Here is an 18,562-nt window from a genome sequence, read left to right as displayed (position 1 = left end):
GAATGCGAAGTATTGCCTGCTAGAGCAGCGGTGTGAAAATGAAATAAAATAAGGTATGTGAAGGACCTCATTTGGCTGGTGCCCCAAAATGGTTGTTAGTTATTAGTTGTCACAGTTGTTTCCTTCCTTCCTTCCTTCCTTTCTTTCTTTTTCTTTCTTTTTTGCTTTTTAGGGCCCCACCTGCAGCATATGGAGGTTCCCAGGCTAGGGGTCAAATCGGAGCTGCAACTGCCGGCCTACACCACAGCCATAGCAACGCAGGATCCGAGCTGTGTCAGTGACCTACACCACAGCTCACAGCAACGCCAGATCCTTAACCTGCTGAACGAGGCCAGGGATCGAACCTGCAACCTCATGGTTCCAAATCGGATTTGTTTCCGCCGAGCTACGATGGGAACTCCCACAGTTGTTTTCTGCTGTAAGGAGTAGCACATTTCATTGTGGATAGCATGGTGAATATAGCAGAGAAGAAATCACTGCATGATCTGAAAACTAATCTCAGTTAGTATTTGGTAGTTACACCCCCACACACGTAATCCTCATTGGGATTATATGATGTCATTTTTATATGCTTAGTGTTTTCCCATGATACTAAAACTATGGAAAACACTTCGCTATCTGCCTCCCATTTTGGCAGCTGGTTTGCAGCTGGGTGGCCTTGCTCTGGGCCCTGAGCTGGTGCTGCGTCATCAGCTCTGGAAGCTGCCCTGCTGGCTGGGCGTGTGTCTGAGGTGGACCCCAGGGTGCCTCCTGGGCCGCCTCCTCTGGCGGGCCTGGGTCAGGACTGAGATGCAGGTCGGCAATTTTCCTACAGACTCAGAGTTTACAGCACAGCATGGGCTACACCCGCTGTTACAGGCCTCAAAGGTTTGGCCGCTTCCTGCAATCGGCTCTGGTGAATGGATGGGAAAGGCTGGCCACAGGGGCAGGGATCCTGGGGCTCGGCTTTAGGGCACTGTGAGGGCCAGCCTTCACGGCAGACCCTGTGCCCCTGGAGCAGGTGAGTGCCGCGTTTCCTGTTGGTTGTGGATTTCATTGAAGCATGAAGTGTCTTTATAACTGAGGCTTCCGAGTGGACGCAGGGATGTGCCTGGGCACCTTGCAAGCTTCAGGCCCCTGTGTGGCTGGATGAGCTGGTCCTTTCTTCCGCAGGGAGGGGTGGTCCTGAAGCCGAACAGTTAGGCCCCGCCCCCCTCCTCAGGAGCCCTGTCCCCTGCTGCCTGGCCCGACCCTCTGCCTCCTGGGCCAGGACTGGGATCATGCTTCTCCTTAAACTGCCCGGATTGGCACAGGGCATCATATCACGGGAGCCGTGACTTTGGGAGGAGTTCAGGTATATCCCGGTGTGTCCCGCAGCTTGGGGTCAGGCAAGTGTAGAACTGAAGTCGCATCTCACTGCAGGCGGACGGGCCCCACAGCCGGGTGAGGCACCAGGGGGTGAGCTGGTCCGTCCCCACTGCAAACCCTTCCTCCTGTTCTGCCCCCACCTCCCACCCCGTAAGTCCGAGTGCTTCAGATCTCTTGTTTTCTTACCTCCTTCTTGGGTCTTCGTCCGAGGCAGCCGGTCCCATCTACATGGTGGTTTTGCTGAATTTTAGGTTCTTGCAGCTGGGCCTCCTGACGTCTGGGAGGAAGTGGATCCGGCTTTGAGGGCAACTTCCTGCCACACGGATCTTGTTCCTTGCGGCCAGCCCCTCCCCCACGGTGGCCCACATCCCCGATGCTCGGTTTTGGGGCCTCTTGCACCATGTCTGGTTGAGAGCACTACATCATGAGTCCTCGGCTCCTTCCTCATTAAAGGTGGGGCGCTCGAGAGCCCCAGGGGCAGCCCGCCACAGCTGGAGGGCAGCCGAGTGATTTAGCGGCCTGGGTAGGCCCCCGGCCAGCGCATCCCCCAGGCCGGCCCCCGGCAAAGACCTCCGTTCCTCGGCCCGGGACATGTGTGGACCACAGGGTCTCTGCGGGGAGTGGCAGCTCCTGCTCTAGGCGGGACGTTGTAAAGACCCCTGAAAGGAGAAGCGAAGGTGTGGACGAGAAAGGGTCCATATTAAGCTTTTCTCCAAAGGATGGCGTGTGTGAACCTCGTGTCCGTTAGAGCCAGCGTCTGGCCTCTTCTCCCTCAAGCTGGACTGTTTTCAGCAATGGGACTGTCACTAAATTTGAGAGTGAAAAAAAAAAATCGTGCAATTTATACCTGCCACCCTCATCAGACACCTTTAAAACACAGCACCCGCCGTCTTCACCCATCAGCATCCTGCTCCTGGGCTGCCTAGTGCTCACTAGAGTGAGACCTGGCATTGGAACTTCTATGAGAAAGGGGTAGAGTGTCTCTGCTTTGCCAAGAGGATGCCACCCTTAGGGCAAGTGCTCTTCAATAATACACGAGTCGGAAGTAAGATCTGAGGCGCTCCCTGTTACAAGATTTCTGTGAAAACCTCAAATGAAAGTGTAGGCGTTGACTCTTACACAGATTGCCCCCCCGCAAGAAAGGTAACCTCGTTTCCAGAAAGGGCTTTTCAAGCATTCTGTGGACTTACTGCCTCAACCTTGACAGCAGGAAGTCTGCATGAACCTGACGTTGCTGGGCTTGGACTGGTGAGGCTGCTTTTACATGGAGAAGTGGGTTGGGTCTTCCTGTTGGTGGGATGAGCAGCTTAGGACGCCGCGCATGAATGGGAGCCTTGGCAGAACGTGAACACAATCGTGGCAGGTGATGCCGCCCGCAGAGCACAGGTTTTTCCTCCATGGAGACAGGAGGGACCCGGGCTGGGAGCCCCTCATTGTCTCCTGCTCTGGGCGGGTAGCAAGTAGCACCTCAGCGTCTCCCCGAGGAGGTGGGAAAGGCTGTCTCCCTGTCCCCAGACGGCAGGGAGGACCTTCCCCAGACGGCAGGAGTATTTTCCCAGGCAGTGGGGTGCACTCACAGAGTAACCCAGGGGAATAGCGGCCCCTCCTGTGCCCGCCGTCTGCTGCCACGCGGAGGACTGCCCTCTGGCTCTGGGGCAGGGGAGGGCAGAACAGTTCCTGAGCGGCTGGGCTGCTCTGTACCCCTTTATCCCGGAGCTGTGCTGAGGCCCCCAGGGTGAGTAAGCGGCTCCCGGGGAGGGTCTCCACCATGCAGCACCCTGACTGCAGCTCCACAGCCTAATGCGAGGTCACCGGGCTCTCAGCACAGTGTCCCAGGCTCCAGTGTCCCCTTTGCCAAGCATCCCAGTGTGGCCACTCTGGCAGCTCTAGCTTCTGCTCCGCACAGCAGTGTGGCCCAGCCCTTCCAGAGAGCCGGGGCCAGTGTGTCTGGTCTCCAGGGGAAGACCAGCGGCCCCGCCAGCTGCCTTCCTGGGCCCCGGGGTTACTTGACTCTGAAGCTGAGGAAAGAACATGAGGTCGTTGCCTTGCCTTTGTTTTGCACTTGGCTTTTGTCGTTTTGGCGAGAGTCTGTCATTAACTGGGATCGCCATCCAGGCGGCTGGGAGCAGGCGGGCACTGTCTCCAAACGTCAGTCGCATAACTAATTAACCACACTGAAAACAAGGCAAGTTGTAGGGCGCTTCCACAGCCGCTCCCCTTTAAGTGCCCCCCAAACTGATGCTGAGAAGTTATTTACTGCGTTTTTGCAGCCCCCTAGCACAGCCTGCCCTTTCGGCTAAGGGGTCTGTGGAAATGGTGCATCTTCCCTTTGAACTTGATGTCCAGGCAGTGGTGTACTCACGGCTTTTTTGGGATTTGCCCTCGGACGTGAGTGAATCCAGGCGCATCCTGGAGGAGGAAAGGAAGAGGCAGTCCCAGGGGACTCGCAGCGCCGCTGTCCTGGCTGGGACCCCCGGGGTCCGCCCCTGACAGAGCCTTCGGGGACCAGCCAGCAGGTGGCCGCAAACACACCGGGAACCACGGCCGCCTGTGCCCATCTCCTGTTCTGACACCTGCCCTCTTGGCCCTTATCAAACCCTGTGTCTGTGATTTTCCGGCTCCGCGGCTGTTCATCTTCCCTCGTTTCCTCCCCACTCCCCTCCCCAGTCAATGCGCTGCTCTCATTTCCTCCCCTCCGGTGACGCCAAAGCCCAGCGAGGAGCCGGCTCGGCACCTTCCCCACGCATCACCCCTTTGACACGTGGCTCTGAGTGATTTCTCCTCATCTCTGCAAGAAGGGGGTCGGATTGGATGAGTTTTATAAACTTGGAATCTTGAGAAACTTTTTTTTGTCTCTCCCCTTGGTCTGTCAGATAAATTACAAAGGGGACTGGCCCGTTCCTCTGAGCCTGGAGCCAGCCAGTAGCATGACCCCAGGGGTCGGGGGGCTGGCCTGAGGCCAGCAGGGGGGGCCAGACCCCAGGGGTGTGGGCGGGTGGCCGGGTGTGGACTTCGCTGGATCTGCCATCTCCATTCAGGTTGTTTTGCTTTTCAGCGATTAATTGCAGCAAAGTTAGGTTAATAAATAGCAAGTGATCATAAAGACGAATTTTGAGTAGCTAAAAGTCATGACGATAGCTCTTCTCTGCACCTGCTGCTTCTTCGTTTGTTTGTTTTCTTTTTTGGCCACCCCACGGCATATGGAGTTTCCCAGGCCAGGGATCAGATCCAAGCCACAGTTGCAGCCTAAGCCACAGCTGCAGCAATGCCAGATCCTTAACCCACTGTGATGGGCTGGGAATCGAATCTGTGTCCCAGGACGCCTCTGATCCCATTGCACCACACCAGGAACTCCTTTGTTTGTTTGTTTGTTTGTTATGGCTACATCTAGAGCATATGAAAGTTCCAGTGCCAGGGACTGAATGTGAGCTGCAGCTTCAATCTACACCACAGCTAGGGCAGTGCCAGATCCTTAACCCACTGTGCCAGGCTGGAGATCAAACCCACACCTCCACAGCAAACCAAGCCGCTGCAGCCTGATCCTTAACCCACTGTGTCACAGCAGGAACTCCTGCACATGCTGGTTTTTGAAAACGATTTTCGAACAGTTTTAGATTTTTAGAAAATAAGATGCTGGTGACCATGTGGGCAGCATCGCGGGGCCTCATTGGGTGAGGAGAGCCTTATGTGCACGCAGTACGAAATCAGGAGTGTATCCCATGTGGCACTTGGGACCGACGCTTTGGTCCAGAGGAAAAGCACTTCCTGGAGTAGCCACAGTTACAAAGAGCCCTAACTTGTGATGACCTGAACTTCTCTGCTCTGGACCTGACGCTGTTGAAGCAGAAACAGCTTGGCCTTCGGACAGTCCTGGGAAGGCCCACAAAGCATTGTCATTGCCGTGCAAGCCTCTGGGTTTTAATAACTACACCCTGTGGTCGTTTGCCTCCCGCAGCAGCACGCTTGGACTGGCACCTTGCTTTTGCTGCTGAGTCGGGTGTGACGGCTGCAGGCAGGCACCATGTCCTTCATTTGTGCTTCTCGTGGGATTTCTGCCCGTGGGAGGCGCTCGGTTAAGAACCACAATCAGTGTGGAGGAAGCTCAGAGACCAGTGTGTCGGCCTCCCGGTGTTCCTCCTGCAACCAGGGAGCGGGCGCTGGTCTGCGGACGCCGGACGGCGGACGTCTGAGACAGAAGGCTTTAGTGAGGGAGCGCGCGGGACCCCCTCGCTGTCCGTGCTGCCACAAGAGGGCTTGGGGGCCGCCAGCCGGGGCCGTGGTGCCACAGACGCCTTTGTTCCCTTCCTCGGCAGGTCTGAACCGCAATGGGGTGCAAGATGCTGGCCGGCGTCGGGCAGCAGATGCTGCGGCGGAAGGTGGTGGACTGCAGCCACGAGCAGAGCCGTCTGTCCCGCTGCCTCAACACGTTCGACCTGGTGGCGCTGGGGGTGGGCAGCACGCTGGGGGCCGGCGTCTACGTCCTGGCCGGAGCGGTGGCGCGGGAGGACGCGGGCCCCGCCATCGTCCTCTCCTTCCTCATCGCCGCGCTGGCCTCGGTGCTGGCCGGCCTCTGCTACGGCGAGTTCGGCGCGCGGGTCCCCAAGACGGGCTCGGCCTACCTCTACAGCTACGTCACCGTGGGCGAGCTCTGGGCCTTCATCACCGGCTGGAACCTCATCCTCTCCTACATCATCGGTAAGGCCAGGGGGGCCTGGGCCCACCCTGCCCTTCTGTCCCTTCTGTTGTTCCCTCCCGCAGACCCTGGGCCGCGCCCCCCCGGGCTCCCCTGGCGGGCTGGGTCCAGCTCCTCCGGGCACCTGGTGCCTTGCCTGACTGTTCCACCTTTCCCTTTTCCTTTCGTGGAAGGCGGAGAGGCGGCCTGCGGGCAGCGCAGCGCAGCCCTTGCATGAGTGACCAGGTACATCAGACCTCAGTGGGGACGAGTCAGAACAACGAGGAGGCCAGTGTAGTTTTGTTTTGGTTTTTGGTTTTTGGTTTTTGGCATATGGAGGTTCCTGGGCTGGGGTGGAGTCAGAGCTGTAACCTCTGGCCTACACCCACAGCCTCAGCAACGCCAAGGCCTATACCACAGCTCATGGCAATGCTGGATCCCTAACCCACTGAGTGAGGCCAGGGATTGAACCTGTGTCCTCATGGATCCTGGTTGGGTTCATTACTACTGAGCCACAACAGGAACTCCCAGATGTGTTTTTTTTTAGGCCGTGCTGATTCAGAGATGGGGGTGGCTAAGCCGGAAGGAAGGGCGGGGCACCCTGTCACCCAGCAGGGAGGCCTCTTGGCAGCGAGCTGGCCCGGGGAGGGGCAGGTAGTAACCTTTTTTCTTCACTGGGTCGTGGCCTGACTGGACAGAATTCCTCTAATAGACTGGCCAATTCAGATAAAGCAATGTGGTTACAGTTCTGAGTTTTTGGGAAAATACTTGGCATGAGAACAAGTGCTGAAATCGAGTGTGAAGCAAGCCCCCTTGGAGAAGAAAGAAAGATGGGTTCTGTGGATACTGGAACTTTAGTGACGTTTCCTGAGAAACTGCTGGAAAAGCAGTTACGTTTTTCAGGTGGGGGGGGCAGTCAGTTGCTGTTGGTATGCGAGGTGCTGGGTGGGGCGTCTGTTTCTGTCCCCAAGTTCAGAGCCTGCTGGCCTGTGGCCAGAGTGGGTGCCTGACGCCTGCGGAGGGTGAGCCCCGGCTGTGCTGTGGGGGTGGGGACCAGCCTGAGCCCATCTCCGGGGGTTCCCTCCTCCAGGCGGCCAGGCCCTGCCTGCTCGGCCGCCTGGAGCATCTGGGAGCAGGGGCCTCCTGAGGAATGTGGCCCCTGGGGCTGCCGGTGGCCCGGAGCGGGTCCTGCAGCCCACGCGTGGTTTGCCCCAGGGTCTCTTTCTGTAATGGATCCAAATGGGTAGGACCCGGTACTGCCACGGTACCTCTGGGTGGTAAGGGTTACAGTGCGCTAAAATTTATTACCGTTCAATTGTACCTACGTTTGAAACACGCGGTGTACATGTGAGTCTGGGTGGTGATGGCCAACCTGTTTCCTCCTGAGCCCTGCGTCCCGATTCTGCAGACACACTGCCCCTCACGTCTGAGCTAGCCCGTCCCGGGTCCCGTGCCCCGGCCGTGGTCCCCGCCTGGTGCCTGAGGACCAGAGCTGCCAACTGTTGCCCTTGAGTCTCGTCTGACGGTGTGGGTCTCTCCGCAGGTACATCCAGCGTCGCCAGAGCCTGGAGTGCGACGTTTGACGAGCTGCTCGGCAAGCCCATCGGGGAGTTCTCCCGGGCCCACATGGCCCTGCATGCGCCCGGGGTGCTGGCCGAAAACCCAGACATCTTTGCCGTGATCATAATTCTCATCCTAACAGGTAAAGCCGCGCTGAGAGGCGCTGGGTCGCAGAGAGCTGTCGCGGTCCAGGGCAGGCTGCCACCAAGGCGGCCTCTTCCTTTTCTTTCTCCCATCCACCCCCCCTCCCGCTTTCTTCTTTTCCTTTTTGTAATTAATGCTGACAGCTTTTCTGTCGAAATGGCTTCTAGGAGGCTCACAGAGGATCGGCTTATTGAATAGCTGCTGAGTTGTCTGTCGTTTGATTACAAGAGAACCTCAGGTGTTTGCTAAGCGTGGAGTGAGGATTTGTTGGTGCTGAAGGCTTTTTGTACAAGTGACCCAGGAATTGAGACTGTGTTCACGTGGCAGATGACCATGTGGAGAGAGAAGCTGGCGCTGCTAGCCAGGGCTGGGTGGAGGCGTGAGCGCTGTCTGGCATGGGGACCGTGCCTCGGTGCTGGCGGTGTCTCGGGTGATTTTACACACAGCAGCCGGCAAAACACCCTTTAAGTTAAATAAGTTTCACCGCAAAGTTGCTGGAGAGAATTTCATAATTGCAGTCATGGCTGGAACACAGCTGATGGAAGCGTCTTCCTAGTGACGTTTTTTGAAGTCTCAGATGCTGGGGGATGCAGGTTTGTTGATATAAACAAACGTGCCGCTGAAATGCAGATCGAGTCCCCTTTGAGGTTAGAAAATCTTGGACGGGGTTCTGAAGCAACGTGCCGTGTTGTACACACCACGCAACTGAAAAGCCCTCTGCCCCGGCCTGTGTCGGCAGTGCTCCTGGCCTAGCTGGCAGGAGCGTGTATCCGAAATTAAGCTTGGACCCGTGAGATTTTCCTAAACGCGCGGGAGGGATGCGAAGAACAATCAAGTAGAGAAGGGGGGCGACGTGTCCCCGTGGTCCACTGCTCAGTTCTCTTCCAATGCCTGTCACGTAAACATCTTCTATTTCCAAACATGGAAGAGATGTACGTGGCCGGGCCGGTGTCTCAGATCACAGAGGGGGCCACGGTCCCTGGGCTCCTGCCCTGCCTGTTTTCTCTCGCAGCCGAGGGTCTATCAGCGGAGTATGCCTTGGGGTCCCCGAGGTGTCCTGCTGGAAAGCGTTGTCGTGTGGCTCATGTGTATGTCTTCTTTTCATGTGTTTCATCACAGCCTGTTGAATCTAGATCCCTGTGCTGTACAGTAGGACCTTGTTTCTCTGTCCTGTGCGTGGTGGTTTGCATCTGCTAACCCCTAACTCCCAATCCTTCCCTCCCCGTCTGTCTCCCGCCCGCCCTCAGCAACCACACGTCTGTCCTATGTGTTTTTATGACTTGGTATTTTTAACCTGCGTTTACAAGCTGGAACTGGTCTCTCTTAGCCACTGTTGTACATGCACTGAGTCAAGGAGGACCCTGCGTGGTCAGGGTTCCACGTCCCGATGGCATCATCGCTAACACTGTGACTCCCCGCGCTGCCTCTCAACAGCTCCTCATCTGAAGACCTCCCGTCTCCCGGGAGACCGTGCCCGTCCCCTGGGGCAGCGAAACCCTGCTCCCCAGGTGGTTTCACTCAGATGTCCCATCTCTGCTGTCCTTTGGTGCCCCTGGGTTGGTGCTGCATCCAGCGCCCAGGGCAGTGGGAGATCCTGGAAGAGGGACCACGCGGCATAATAAAACACACAAGACTCTTTCGCATCTAGAAAGTGGGGGACCAGGAGGCCCTCCGTTCCGCAGAACCAAGGCGCCCAGGCTTTAGCCCACATGCCTTTTATCAGGGAAGGTGACGTAGGTTCGTGAGCAAAATCAGGTGCAGGTAATGATAAAGCTCTCTCGGTGGCTGTGCTTTTGCACATGCACTGAGTTTGTTTACTGCTTTGGTCGGCAGTTTCAGTGGTCTCCAACAGGTTAGCGTCTCAGTGCCAGGGGGCACGTGGAAGGCCAACCTTGATGGCTCTGTTCAGCACCCCGGGACTTGGGTTATCCTGCTTCTGCCTCTAGAATGGGGATCCCTCCAGCCGCCCCCTCTCTCGAGGTTCGACGCTGCTTGGGTTCTTTACTGGTCTCCCTCTCATCCCCATCCCTGTGCCAGGGGCTGGGCTGGTACGAGGTTAACCCTGAGACAGAGCTTCTGCTTGTGTGCTTCTGCAGGACTTTTAACTCTGGGCGTGAAAGAGTCAGCCATGGTCAACAAAATATTCACGTGTATCAACGTTCTGGTCCTGGGCTTCATAATGGTGTCAGGATTTGTGAAAGGATCCATCAAAAACTGGCAGCTCACGGAGGAGGACTTCCGGAACACCTCCGGTCATCTCTGCCTGAACAAGTGAGTGTGGCTGCGGATGCGGGACCGCTCCTGGGGTTGGGCTGTCATTGGCTGCAATACGGGTCTTTTCCAAAAGATGTAATTTTGAGTTAGACTATTTTGTTACTATTGATTTATTTTTTGCGTTCAAGTAGCTGAGGGTATTTTAATTTGTCTGAAATTTCTTTTAAGTTTCGTGGCCTTGTCCTTGGCTGGATGCTGTGGGACAAAGGACGATGCTGGGGACGAGTGTCTCTCTTCCAGCTCCCGATCGTACATACTTGGGCACCGTTGTCAGACTCAGTCACCCTTTTCCCTCCTACCCTGGTTCATGGTCAACCTCTGAATTTTGTTTTCAGAAAAGCTTTTCTCTGCAGTGCTAAGGTGATACCACTTTCTTTTGAAATGCCTTCCTATTTAATAACCTAGAACAAAGAAGAAATACATGGAACTTTGAATACAGGCTTTTATCAAGAATCAACATGTGATAATAACAGTCTCTCTCACACTGAACTTGGGCTGTGTCAGCCCTGAGATATCACGGCGCCACCCCTTCTGTGTCTGTGGCTCAGGACACCAGGGCTGGAGGCAGGTGGCTGGCTGTTCAGGCCACGGTGTGCTGCCTTCCTGACGAGCTCATCTTATCCGGGATGAGCCAAACGCTTGTACGGTGTCTTGTTGCTCTTTTTTGTCAGATTTCTCAGGTGCAGTTTAGGTCCTAGGATGGAGAAGGGGGATTGTGGTTTTGTCTACAGTTCTGCTGTAGTTATGGCTAAAGGTGAAGCTGCTCTGATGAAGAGCCCCCCTTCTCAAATGCAGTGGCTTTAAAATGACGTCAGGCACCCAGATGGTGCATGTGGCTTTTCTGTTGTCCCCTGTGGCGCTGTCCTCACCTGCCTGGTAGGAGCCGGGCTGTGGGCTCAGGCAGGACCCAGCTCGCCCAGAAAGGGACAGAGGATGAGGACTGCGTGCTCGGATCCGGAAGACACACGTCCCTTCCGCCCACACGCCACTGACCAGGGTCCTGGAGGCGGCCACCTCTCGCTGCAGGGGAGGCGCGGATCCCACGCTGGGCTCGAGCGGTCACTCGTCCTCCAGTGGCCCGATCTGTGGGTGGGCCTGGTGTGTACCTGGTTCACACTGGAAGGCAGACAGGACACTCAAGCGTTAACTCTCATATTATGTGGTTCACAGTGCAAATAAAAGAGCCTTCCTTCTGGGGACAAAACTCAATTATGAGAAATGAGGCTTCTATTTTTTAGTATCATTCCCACGCATTCCTGAGGCAAATTCTGCCAAATTTATTGGTGCCCATGAATTCAGAGAGGAGTAAGGCCAATTTGAAAGGTGCTGGCTGTGGCGGGGAGTGGGGGGAGCGTTCCCTTTATGGCGCAGTGGTTAATGAACCCAACTAGGAACCATGAGGTTGCGGGTTCAATCCCTGGCCTCACTCAGTGGATTAAGGATCTGGCATTGCCATGAGCTGTGGTGTAGGTTTCAGATGCGGCTCAGATCTGGTGTTGCCATGGCTGTGGTGTAGGCCAGCAGCTGTAGCTCTTATTTAACCCCCAGCCTGGGAACCTCCATATGCCATAACTCTGGAAAGAAAACAAACAAAAAAACAAAATGCTTGGGAGTGACATAGGGGACTCTGAAAACTCTTGCAGATCAAGGGTTCAGCGAAGCGGCACCTCTTGTTTTCTGGCTGTCGATGGAGACTGAGTTTGATTGCTTTTGAAGGAGGTTGTTCATGTCAGCTTGTGGTGGTGACTGTCCTTGGCCGTGGTCACTCTGTGTGACCCATCCGTGATGAACCTCTGGCCTCTAGTCCGGCCTCTTGGTCGCAGGTGGGGCCCCTTGAGTTAAGTCTGCTGCCGCCCTAGGCCCGCTGCCCTGCAGGGCGCGGGGTCGACAGGTCTAAGAAGCGGAGCGCTGCTCTTTGGTGTTATCAGAACCTGGAAGCATCTTTCTTCCTTTTAGTCCCCCAGCCATAGGTTTGTGTTTCTGACAGCAGCCACGTGGTGTCGCAGGAAATTGCTTGTCTTCCTGAAGGAGGAGAGCGTGTCCCAACCAAAGCTCCCGGGGGCGAGGAGGCGCCCGGACCGCCCGAGGCTGTGACCCCTGGTGCTCGTTCCGTGGCGGTGGCGCCGGCAGAGCCCCCACCCCACGAGCCCGGCCTGGGAGAGGGGCCGCTGGCGTCTGCCTCGGCCTTGTGCTGCCCTGGCCGTCCCAGCCAGTGTCCTGGGGACGGGCAGCTGGTGGAACGGGACAGCCTCAGCCCCGCACAGAGACCCCCTGGGAAAGCCGTCGGGTGCCGTCGGTCAGAACGGACCCGCAGAAGTAACCCCGGCCCCACGAGCGCAGCCCTGCTCCTCTCAAGTCGGCCCTGCGGGAGGTCGCCTCGGCCGGCCACTTCCTCGGGGTCCGAGACGGCCACTCCGCCAGCAGGAAGGAAACGGAAGAGCAGAAGAACACCCGCCGCTGGCTTCACCCCACCCGTCTTGGGAGGTGCTTTCGCCACGTCTGCTCACGTCCGTGGTTTTACCCTGAGGCCCCGTCCGAGGGCCCTTTTCTCTATTCTCAGGGGTCCCGTGCCTGGTTGAAGTAATTAGAGTTCCTTTCCAGTGAGGAGAAGGAAGAGTGGCTTTCAGGGACAGCACGCACAGTTTGTGCCAGGGCAGAGGGTGGGAGGTAGACCCGAGCGCCCCCAGTATTGGGGTGCAGTTTACTTTATTGAAGTATATTCGATTTACAGTGTTGTGTTCGTTCCTGCTGTGCAGCAAGGTAATTAGTCATGTTACACACACACACACACACATTCATTTTCATATTCTTTTCCATTGTGGTTTGTCACAGGTTACTGAGTATAACTCCCTGTTCTCTGTACAGTAGGACCGTGTCGCTTAGCCATCCTGTAAATAAGAGTTTGCCTTTGCTGACTCCAAACTCTCCATCCATCCCTCCCGTATCTCCCCTCCCCCTTGGCAGTCACAGTTCTGTTCTCTGTGTCTGTGGGTCTGTTTCTCTTCTGTAGATAGGTTCATTTGTGCCGTATTTTAGATTCCACATATAAGAGATATCTGGTATTTGTCTTTCTCTTTCTGACTCATTTCACTTCGTATGAGAATCTTTAGCTCCATCCATGTTGCTGCAGATGGCATTATTTCATGCTTTTTTATGGCTGAGTAGTATTCCATTGTGTATATGTACCACATCTTCATTACCCACACCTCTGTCAGTGGACATCGAGGTTGTTTCCATGTCTCGGCTGTTGTGAACAGTGATTCTTTTTCCTTACTTCTGAGTAACTGGGTGACTGGTGTACAGAAGGGCTGGTCACCCAGACACAGGGGCCAGACCCTGACCTGAGGTCTGGGCTCAGCCTGCTCGGGCTCCAGGTGACATTTGCCAGGCAGTGGCCTGGCTGCTTCTCTGAACATGCATCCTCATTTCTTCATGTATAAGATGCCAGATGGCCAGTGCTTATGACCACCACGTGCGGATAATGGCTTTTTAGTTGATTTATATGAAGAGCCTTTAAAAAATCTCTCTCAGTGTTTTGGTGAGAGGCTATGTAGAGTGGACTTTGCAGTGGTTTTGTAGCGAGACGCTGCTCCCGGGTTTAGGAACCGCCCGACTTTCCTTAAAATTTGAGCTTAAGTTTTGGAGTAGAGACTGTATTACCGTAGTTTCCATCACAGTGTCATAAACCAGTTTACACTGAGAAGCTGTTCCCGCTCCTGCCTCTACCTCGTCCTCCCGCCCCGTGGGTAATTGGTTTTGTTAGTTTTGTGTGTGCGCTTCAGCTTTTGTTGAAGCGCAGGCCGTTGCGGGTGTGTCTTTATGTTTATTTTGAATAGTGCATGTGAACTGTGTATGGGGTTTCCCTCTCCTTACATAAAAAGTAGCGTCGCACAGCCACTTGCTCACCACGCCTGGTCATGCACCTGCGAATTCTGCAGACCTGCTCGTGTCAGGAGCTCGGCCTTTGTCACAGGTGCCTGAAGTCCCAGCCCCTGAGCCTAGCGGTGGTTTCGAGGGGACCCAGCGGCAGAGCTGGCTCGCAGTTCATGGAGAGCAGAGGGACACCCTTCCCTGTCCCTCGCCGTCCTTCTGCTCCGCCGCTGTCTGACTCCTCCCCGTCCCTGCGCTGAGGAGCCCAGAGGCCGCCTTCTGCCTCCTCGCCCTCTGCCCTCCCCGGCTCCCTGGCCCCGCGCTTGTCTGTCCTGTGTCTCTGTCCGCGTGATGGGGGCGCGTCCAGCCCTCGTCCTCTCCCCAGTCCCGTCTCTCCCTGGGGTTTAATGAGTGTGCTGGACCACCCCTTTGTCCTCCCTGAAAATGGGGTTCCCAGAACCTATCCAGGTGCTTCTGCGTGGAGTTGGTTTAAAGCAGACCCTGGGGTTCACGCTCTGACCCACGGCTGTTCCCAGCCCTTGATGCCGGGGGCATCTGCAGCCCTTCCGTACCTGTCCGTCTGTCCGTCCGGCTGGCAGCGACAGGGGCCCTGGGCATAGACCCGTGTCCTTCCATTTGTGTTCGGGTGCTGAAAGGGTCTGCTGGGAGCCCCCTGGGGACCCCGCCCCCTTTGGTCTTCCCATCCCCCCCTTCCCACGCTGGCTGCCTGTCAAGTGTTTTGTTTTAAGCTTCAGCCACTTTTCACAATAGCGGTCAGCTCTCCGGAGTGTTCTGCACGCCTAGTGATGGGCAGACCTGGGGGGTGCGGGTCTGCCTGTGGGCAGTTGGGGGCGGGAGGACGCAGACCTGCCCTGCGTCCTGTGCCTGGCTGACTTACCCGTCCCGCCTTTGTACTCGGCTGTGGGTGTGTTTTAGTCATACTTTAAATGGACACACTTCGTGTCAGCCTGGCAGTGGGTTTCCTGCGTCTGGCATGCATGCGTTTCTTGCACTTGCTACAGGGAGGCCCGTGTTTGAGAAAATCCCCAAGCCCTGACTTTCAGGGGCTGTTTCTGAAACTGAGAAGTGTGCTCATCATTTAGGAGTTGGTGTAAGGCTCCCCCACTAGAACATAGCCGGGTCCAATGTGTCTGTTTCACTAGCCAGTCCGTGAATCCCAAGGACAGTGGCTTTGAGCGGTGAGCTGCTGGCAGCCCTGAGAACACCCGTGCTTGCCGACGTGGGGCAGGGCTGTGCCCTGAGGACCCTTCTTTCTTTGCGGGTCCTAGGGAGGGGCCTCTGGTGTGGGTCCCTCTCCTTTCCCGCTGGGCACCTGCCTCGCGATCCCTGTCCCCAGTTGGTGTTTAGCAGGTGCTTCTGGGAAGGGCTTCATGCACAGGGCTTCCTCCTGCCCAGGTGTGAGTGGTTGTGACAACTTCCCCAGGACCGGTCGCTGAGGGTGGGAGTCCTGGCCACAGGAGTGGCTGTCGGGTGGGGTGCTGCCTGGGGTGGCCCCTCATCGGGGCCCCAAGTGGGTGCTGTGATCTTGACTGTGGCTCTTTGTTCCAGTGCCACGAAGGTGGGGAAGCCAGGCGTCGGTGGGTTCATGCCCTTCGGGTTCTCTGGCGTGCTGTCAGGGGCAGCCACCTGCTTCTATGCCTTCGTGGGCTTTGACTGCATCGCTACCACAGGTACGCCCGCCCTTGGCTCCCCTGGGCACACCTGGGCTCACCTGGCCACGGCCGCTCTCCCCCTTCCTGGGGCCGTGTGTCTCCCTCCCGAGAACCGTGTGGGTGTGTAGCTTCCTGCTCACCCGCCCCTGGCACCTCCCCACGTGCTGGGCCCTGGCCTCGAGCCCGGATGCTGACGGCGCAGCTGCAGCTGACTGCATATCTGCCTCCTCCCCGTCCCCCACCTGGGAGAAAAGGGGCCACCAGCGCTGTCATCGTGGCAGATTGAACAGCCCTTCCTGGGCTTCCCACATTGTCTCTGCCAAAGGAGACGGCCTGTCCTTGCTGAGCCACAGTGGAAAGGCCGAGAAGGCCGTCTGTCCCGGGCACCGTGTGCTCTGGTCCTCAGTACTGACGGCTCCCCCTCCCTCCCCCGAGCCAAGAAGGCCCCAACCCCCTCCCGCCAATACCCCCGACCCCTCCTTCTTCCAGGGGAGGAGGTCAAGAACCCCCAGAAGGCCATCCCCGTGGGCATCGTCGCCTCGCTCCTGATCTGCTTCATCGCCTACTTCGGGGTGTCGGCCGCCCTCACGCTTATGATGCCCTACTTCTGCCTGGACAAGGACAGCCCCCTGCCCGACGCCTTCAAGCACGTGGGCTGGGATGGTGCCAAGTACGCCGTGGCTGTGGGCTCCCTCTGCGCCCTCTCCACCAGGTGAGGAACCGGGCTCCCGGGGGTGCAGGTTTGCTGCAAGCGTCCCTCTCCTCCCTGGAGACAGAGCTGCACCCCCCGACCCTGGCTGTGGCTTCTCCCCCTGTCGCTGCTGTCCGCCACCCCAAGGGCTGTTGTGCTCCTGACATTTCATCGCGAAGAACCCAAGCCCCATGTTTGAGCACCTTCTGCTCAGCAAGGGCCTGGCCGTCTGCCCCCCAACCATGGCCACTGGCTCAGGCCCCCTCTGTGGCCCCCCGTTTGAAAAAGGGAGCTAGTGGCTTTTGAGGAGAAACAGTTTGCCCTGCTCGCTCCTGCTGGCCTGGACGCACAGAAATGCGTGCAGGACCTCGGCTGACCGCAGAGAGGCCCCCTCGAGTACAGCAGCGATGCTCTGATTGTCTTTTTGACTCAGCTAGAAATCATCTCAGTGATACACACACAGTTTCTCGTCCTGATGCCCCGCTGGTTCTCGGTAGACCTTTCCTGGTCCTGCACTTAACACAGACTTGCAGTGAGTGCTTTTCCTGGCGTGCTGCTGAGCCCAGGCCTCCGGCCGCTGCCCGGTGCTGCCTTGGCTGCCGGTGGGCGATTGTGCAGATGCATCTCGCTTCCTCCCATCCAGCCTTTTAGGCTCCATGTTCCCCATGCCTCGAGTTATCTATGCCATGGCTGAAGACGGGCTGCTGTTTAAGTTTTTGGCCAAGATCAACGACCGGACAAAAACACCAATAATCGCCACGTTGGCCTCGGGCGCCATTGCCGGTAAGAACTGGAGCTCGTTTCACATGCCAGTATTTTAACGGTGGAGCAGTTATTTCCTGGGGAAATACCTTGAATGGTGCTGGTCTCTAAGGAGTTATAGCTGGTCTTTTTAACATTTGTTTTCCACCCTTGGAATGTGGCTTATTATAAGGTAACTAATTCCCTTTTGACAAAAGGCAGAGAGGCCAGGTTTACAGAGGGTGTGATAGAATTCTCGAAATGTTTGAGTTTTTCAGTGATTATCATCTCGTTGGGCAGAGCTCAGAATACACACTGTCCCTTCAAAGCCCCACGCCACTTCTCTTGGGAAGTGAGTGTCTCTTACAATCGACGTTTTATGAAACATGCCACCTCTTCCCCAGGGGACGTGGCTGGTGAGGCCAGTTGCCCTGAGTTTATAAACAGTGGCAGACCCGGGACGGGGGCTTACCTTTTTTTCTTTTGGGCCACACCCGTGGCATAGGTAGGTTCCCAGGCCAGGGATCAAATCCAAGCCACAGCTGTGGCAACGCTGGATCCTTAACCCGTTGTGCCATCAGGGAGCTCCTGGGGGAAGCTTATCTGATCGTGTCCAAGAGGACCTTCTGACCGAGGAGAGCAATGGACTGGAGAGATTGCAGCGAGGCCCCGGGGGCCCTGGAGGGAGACAGCTCTTTGTCTCCTGTTTCCTCCTTGAATTGTGTTTCGTGGCCCCGGGAGCAGGGGTGTCCCAGGCCCCAGGTGGAGGCTCAGAGGTGCAGGGGCTGCGCTCCTAGTCAGTGTGCTGCTGGCTCTGGTTCCTGGTTGGTTCGGGGCCAAAGGGCTGGTTCCTCCCTGTGTGAGTAGAACAGCCGGTCTTTGTACCTGGTCTGGCCTCGGTTGTGCCCCTTGGGCTCATCAGGTCGCCGGAGGTAAGGCATTGGGCTGTCTCGGGGAGTGAGACGCTGGCAGTGTTCGCGCCCTTGGCAAAGGGCACCATGGTCCGTGGATTATTATATCCCGAAAGGAAGCTAGTTTTTCTCTGTCGTGTGACTGACTCTGCGTTCTTGGGCCTGATGGCAGGGGTCAGGTTCAGGAACCTCGTATGCCAGGATATCACCAGCATGTCTAAGGATTAAGGAACCGGAAATGGTGTTTTTTCAGTATTTACATTTAATTTGACCTTAATCTCCTTCCCGTACTGATTAAAGGGGCGCAAGCTCTAACTTTTAAAGGCATGGCAAAGTACTGGCATCGCCAATCCAAGGGTTTTACTCCTTTTCATTTGGCAGGAGGGGTAGATAAGCCTTGAGTTTTCTGAAGTCACCTCACACCAAAGAAGCCGGGCTCACGTTTCTCTGAGGGGGAGCGTGGGCATCTGCGGCTCACGCAGCGGGACCCCCCTCTGATGCCCCAAAGCCTCATGGCTTTTTGACTCTCTTGTTCAGGCTCAGTTGGCGTTTGGTTTAGTTGCAGTGGTCTGCATGGGCTTAACCAATACCTGTGGGGAAGTAATGATTTGTTGTTATATTTCAACTTGTATTGATTGCATGTGATTTGAAAACATCCCAATTTTAGCCAAGTTGTTAT

The 18,562-nt window shown here is 56.4% G+C and overlaps 1 protein-coding gene across 7 annotated transcripts in view; it reads left to right on the top strand.

The window, feature by feature from the left end:
• Positions 1 to 18,562, top strand: part of SLC7A1 (solute carrier family 7 member 1) — a 143,208-nt gene that overhangs the window by 114,644 nt on the left and 10,002 nt on the right. For all 7 annotated transcript variants that reach the window (XM_047756339.1, XM_047756336.1, XM_047756335.1 and 4 more), the window contains 6 exons: positions 5,661 to 6,042; positions 7,563 to 7,721; positions 9,820 to 9,994; positions 15,437 to 15,558; positions 16,030 to 16,252; positions 16,875 to 17,014. In XM_047756339.1, the coding sequence (XP_047612295.1) occupies positions 5,673 to 6,042; positions 7,563 to 7,721; positions 9,820 to 9,994; positions 15,437 to 15,558; positions 16,030 to 16,252; positions 16,875 to 17,014 (1,189 nt within the window). In that variant the 5' untranslated portion in view covers positions 5,661 to 5,672. The remainder of the gene's footprint in view (positions 1 to 5,660; positions 6,043 to 7,562; positions 7,722 to 9,819; positions 9,995 to 15,436; positions 15,559 to 16,029; positions 16,253 to 16,874; positions 17,015 to 18,562) is intronic.

The sequence above is a fragment of the Phacochoerus africanus genome, chromosome 13 (genome assembly GCF_016906955.1).
Source record: "Phacochoerus africanus isolate WHEZ1 chromosome 13, ROS_Pafr_v1, whole genome shotgun sequence".
Classification (NCBI taxonomy): domain Eukaryota; kingdom Metazoa; phylum Chordata; class Mammalia; order Artiodactyla; family Suidae; genus Phacochoerus; species Phacochoerus africanus.
The sequence above is the reverse complement of the archived record's forward strand: the minus strand, read 5'-3'. Positions and strand labels throughout refer to the sequence as shown.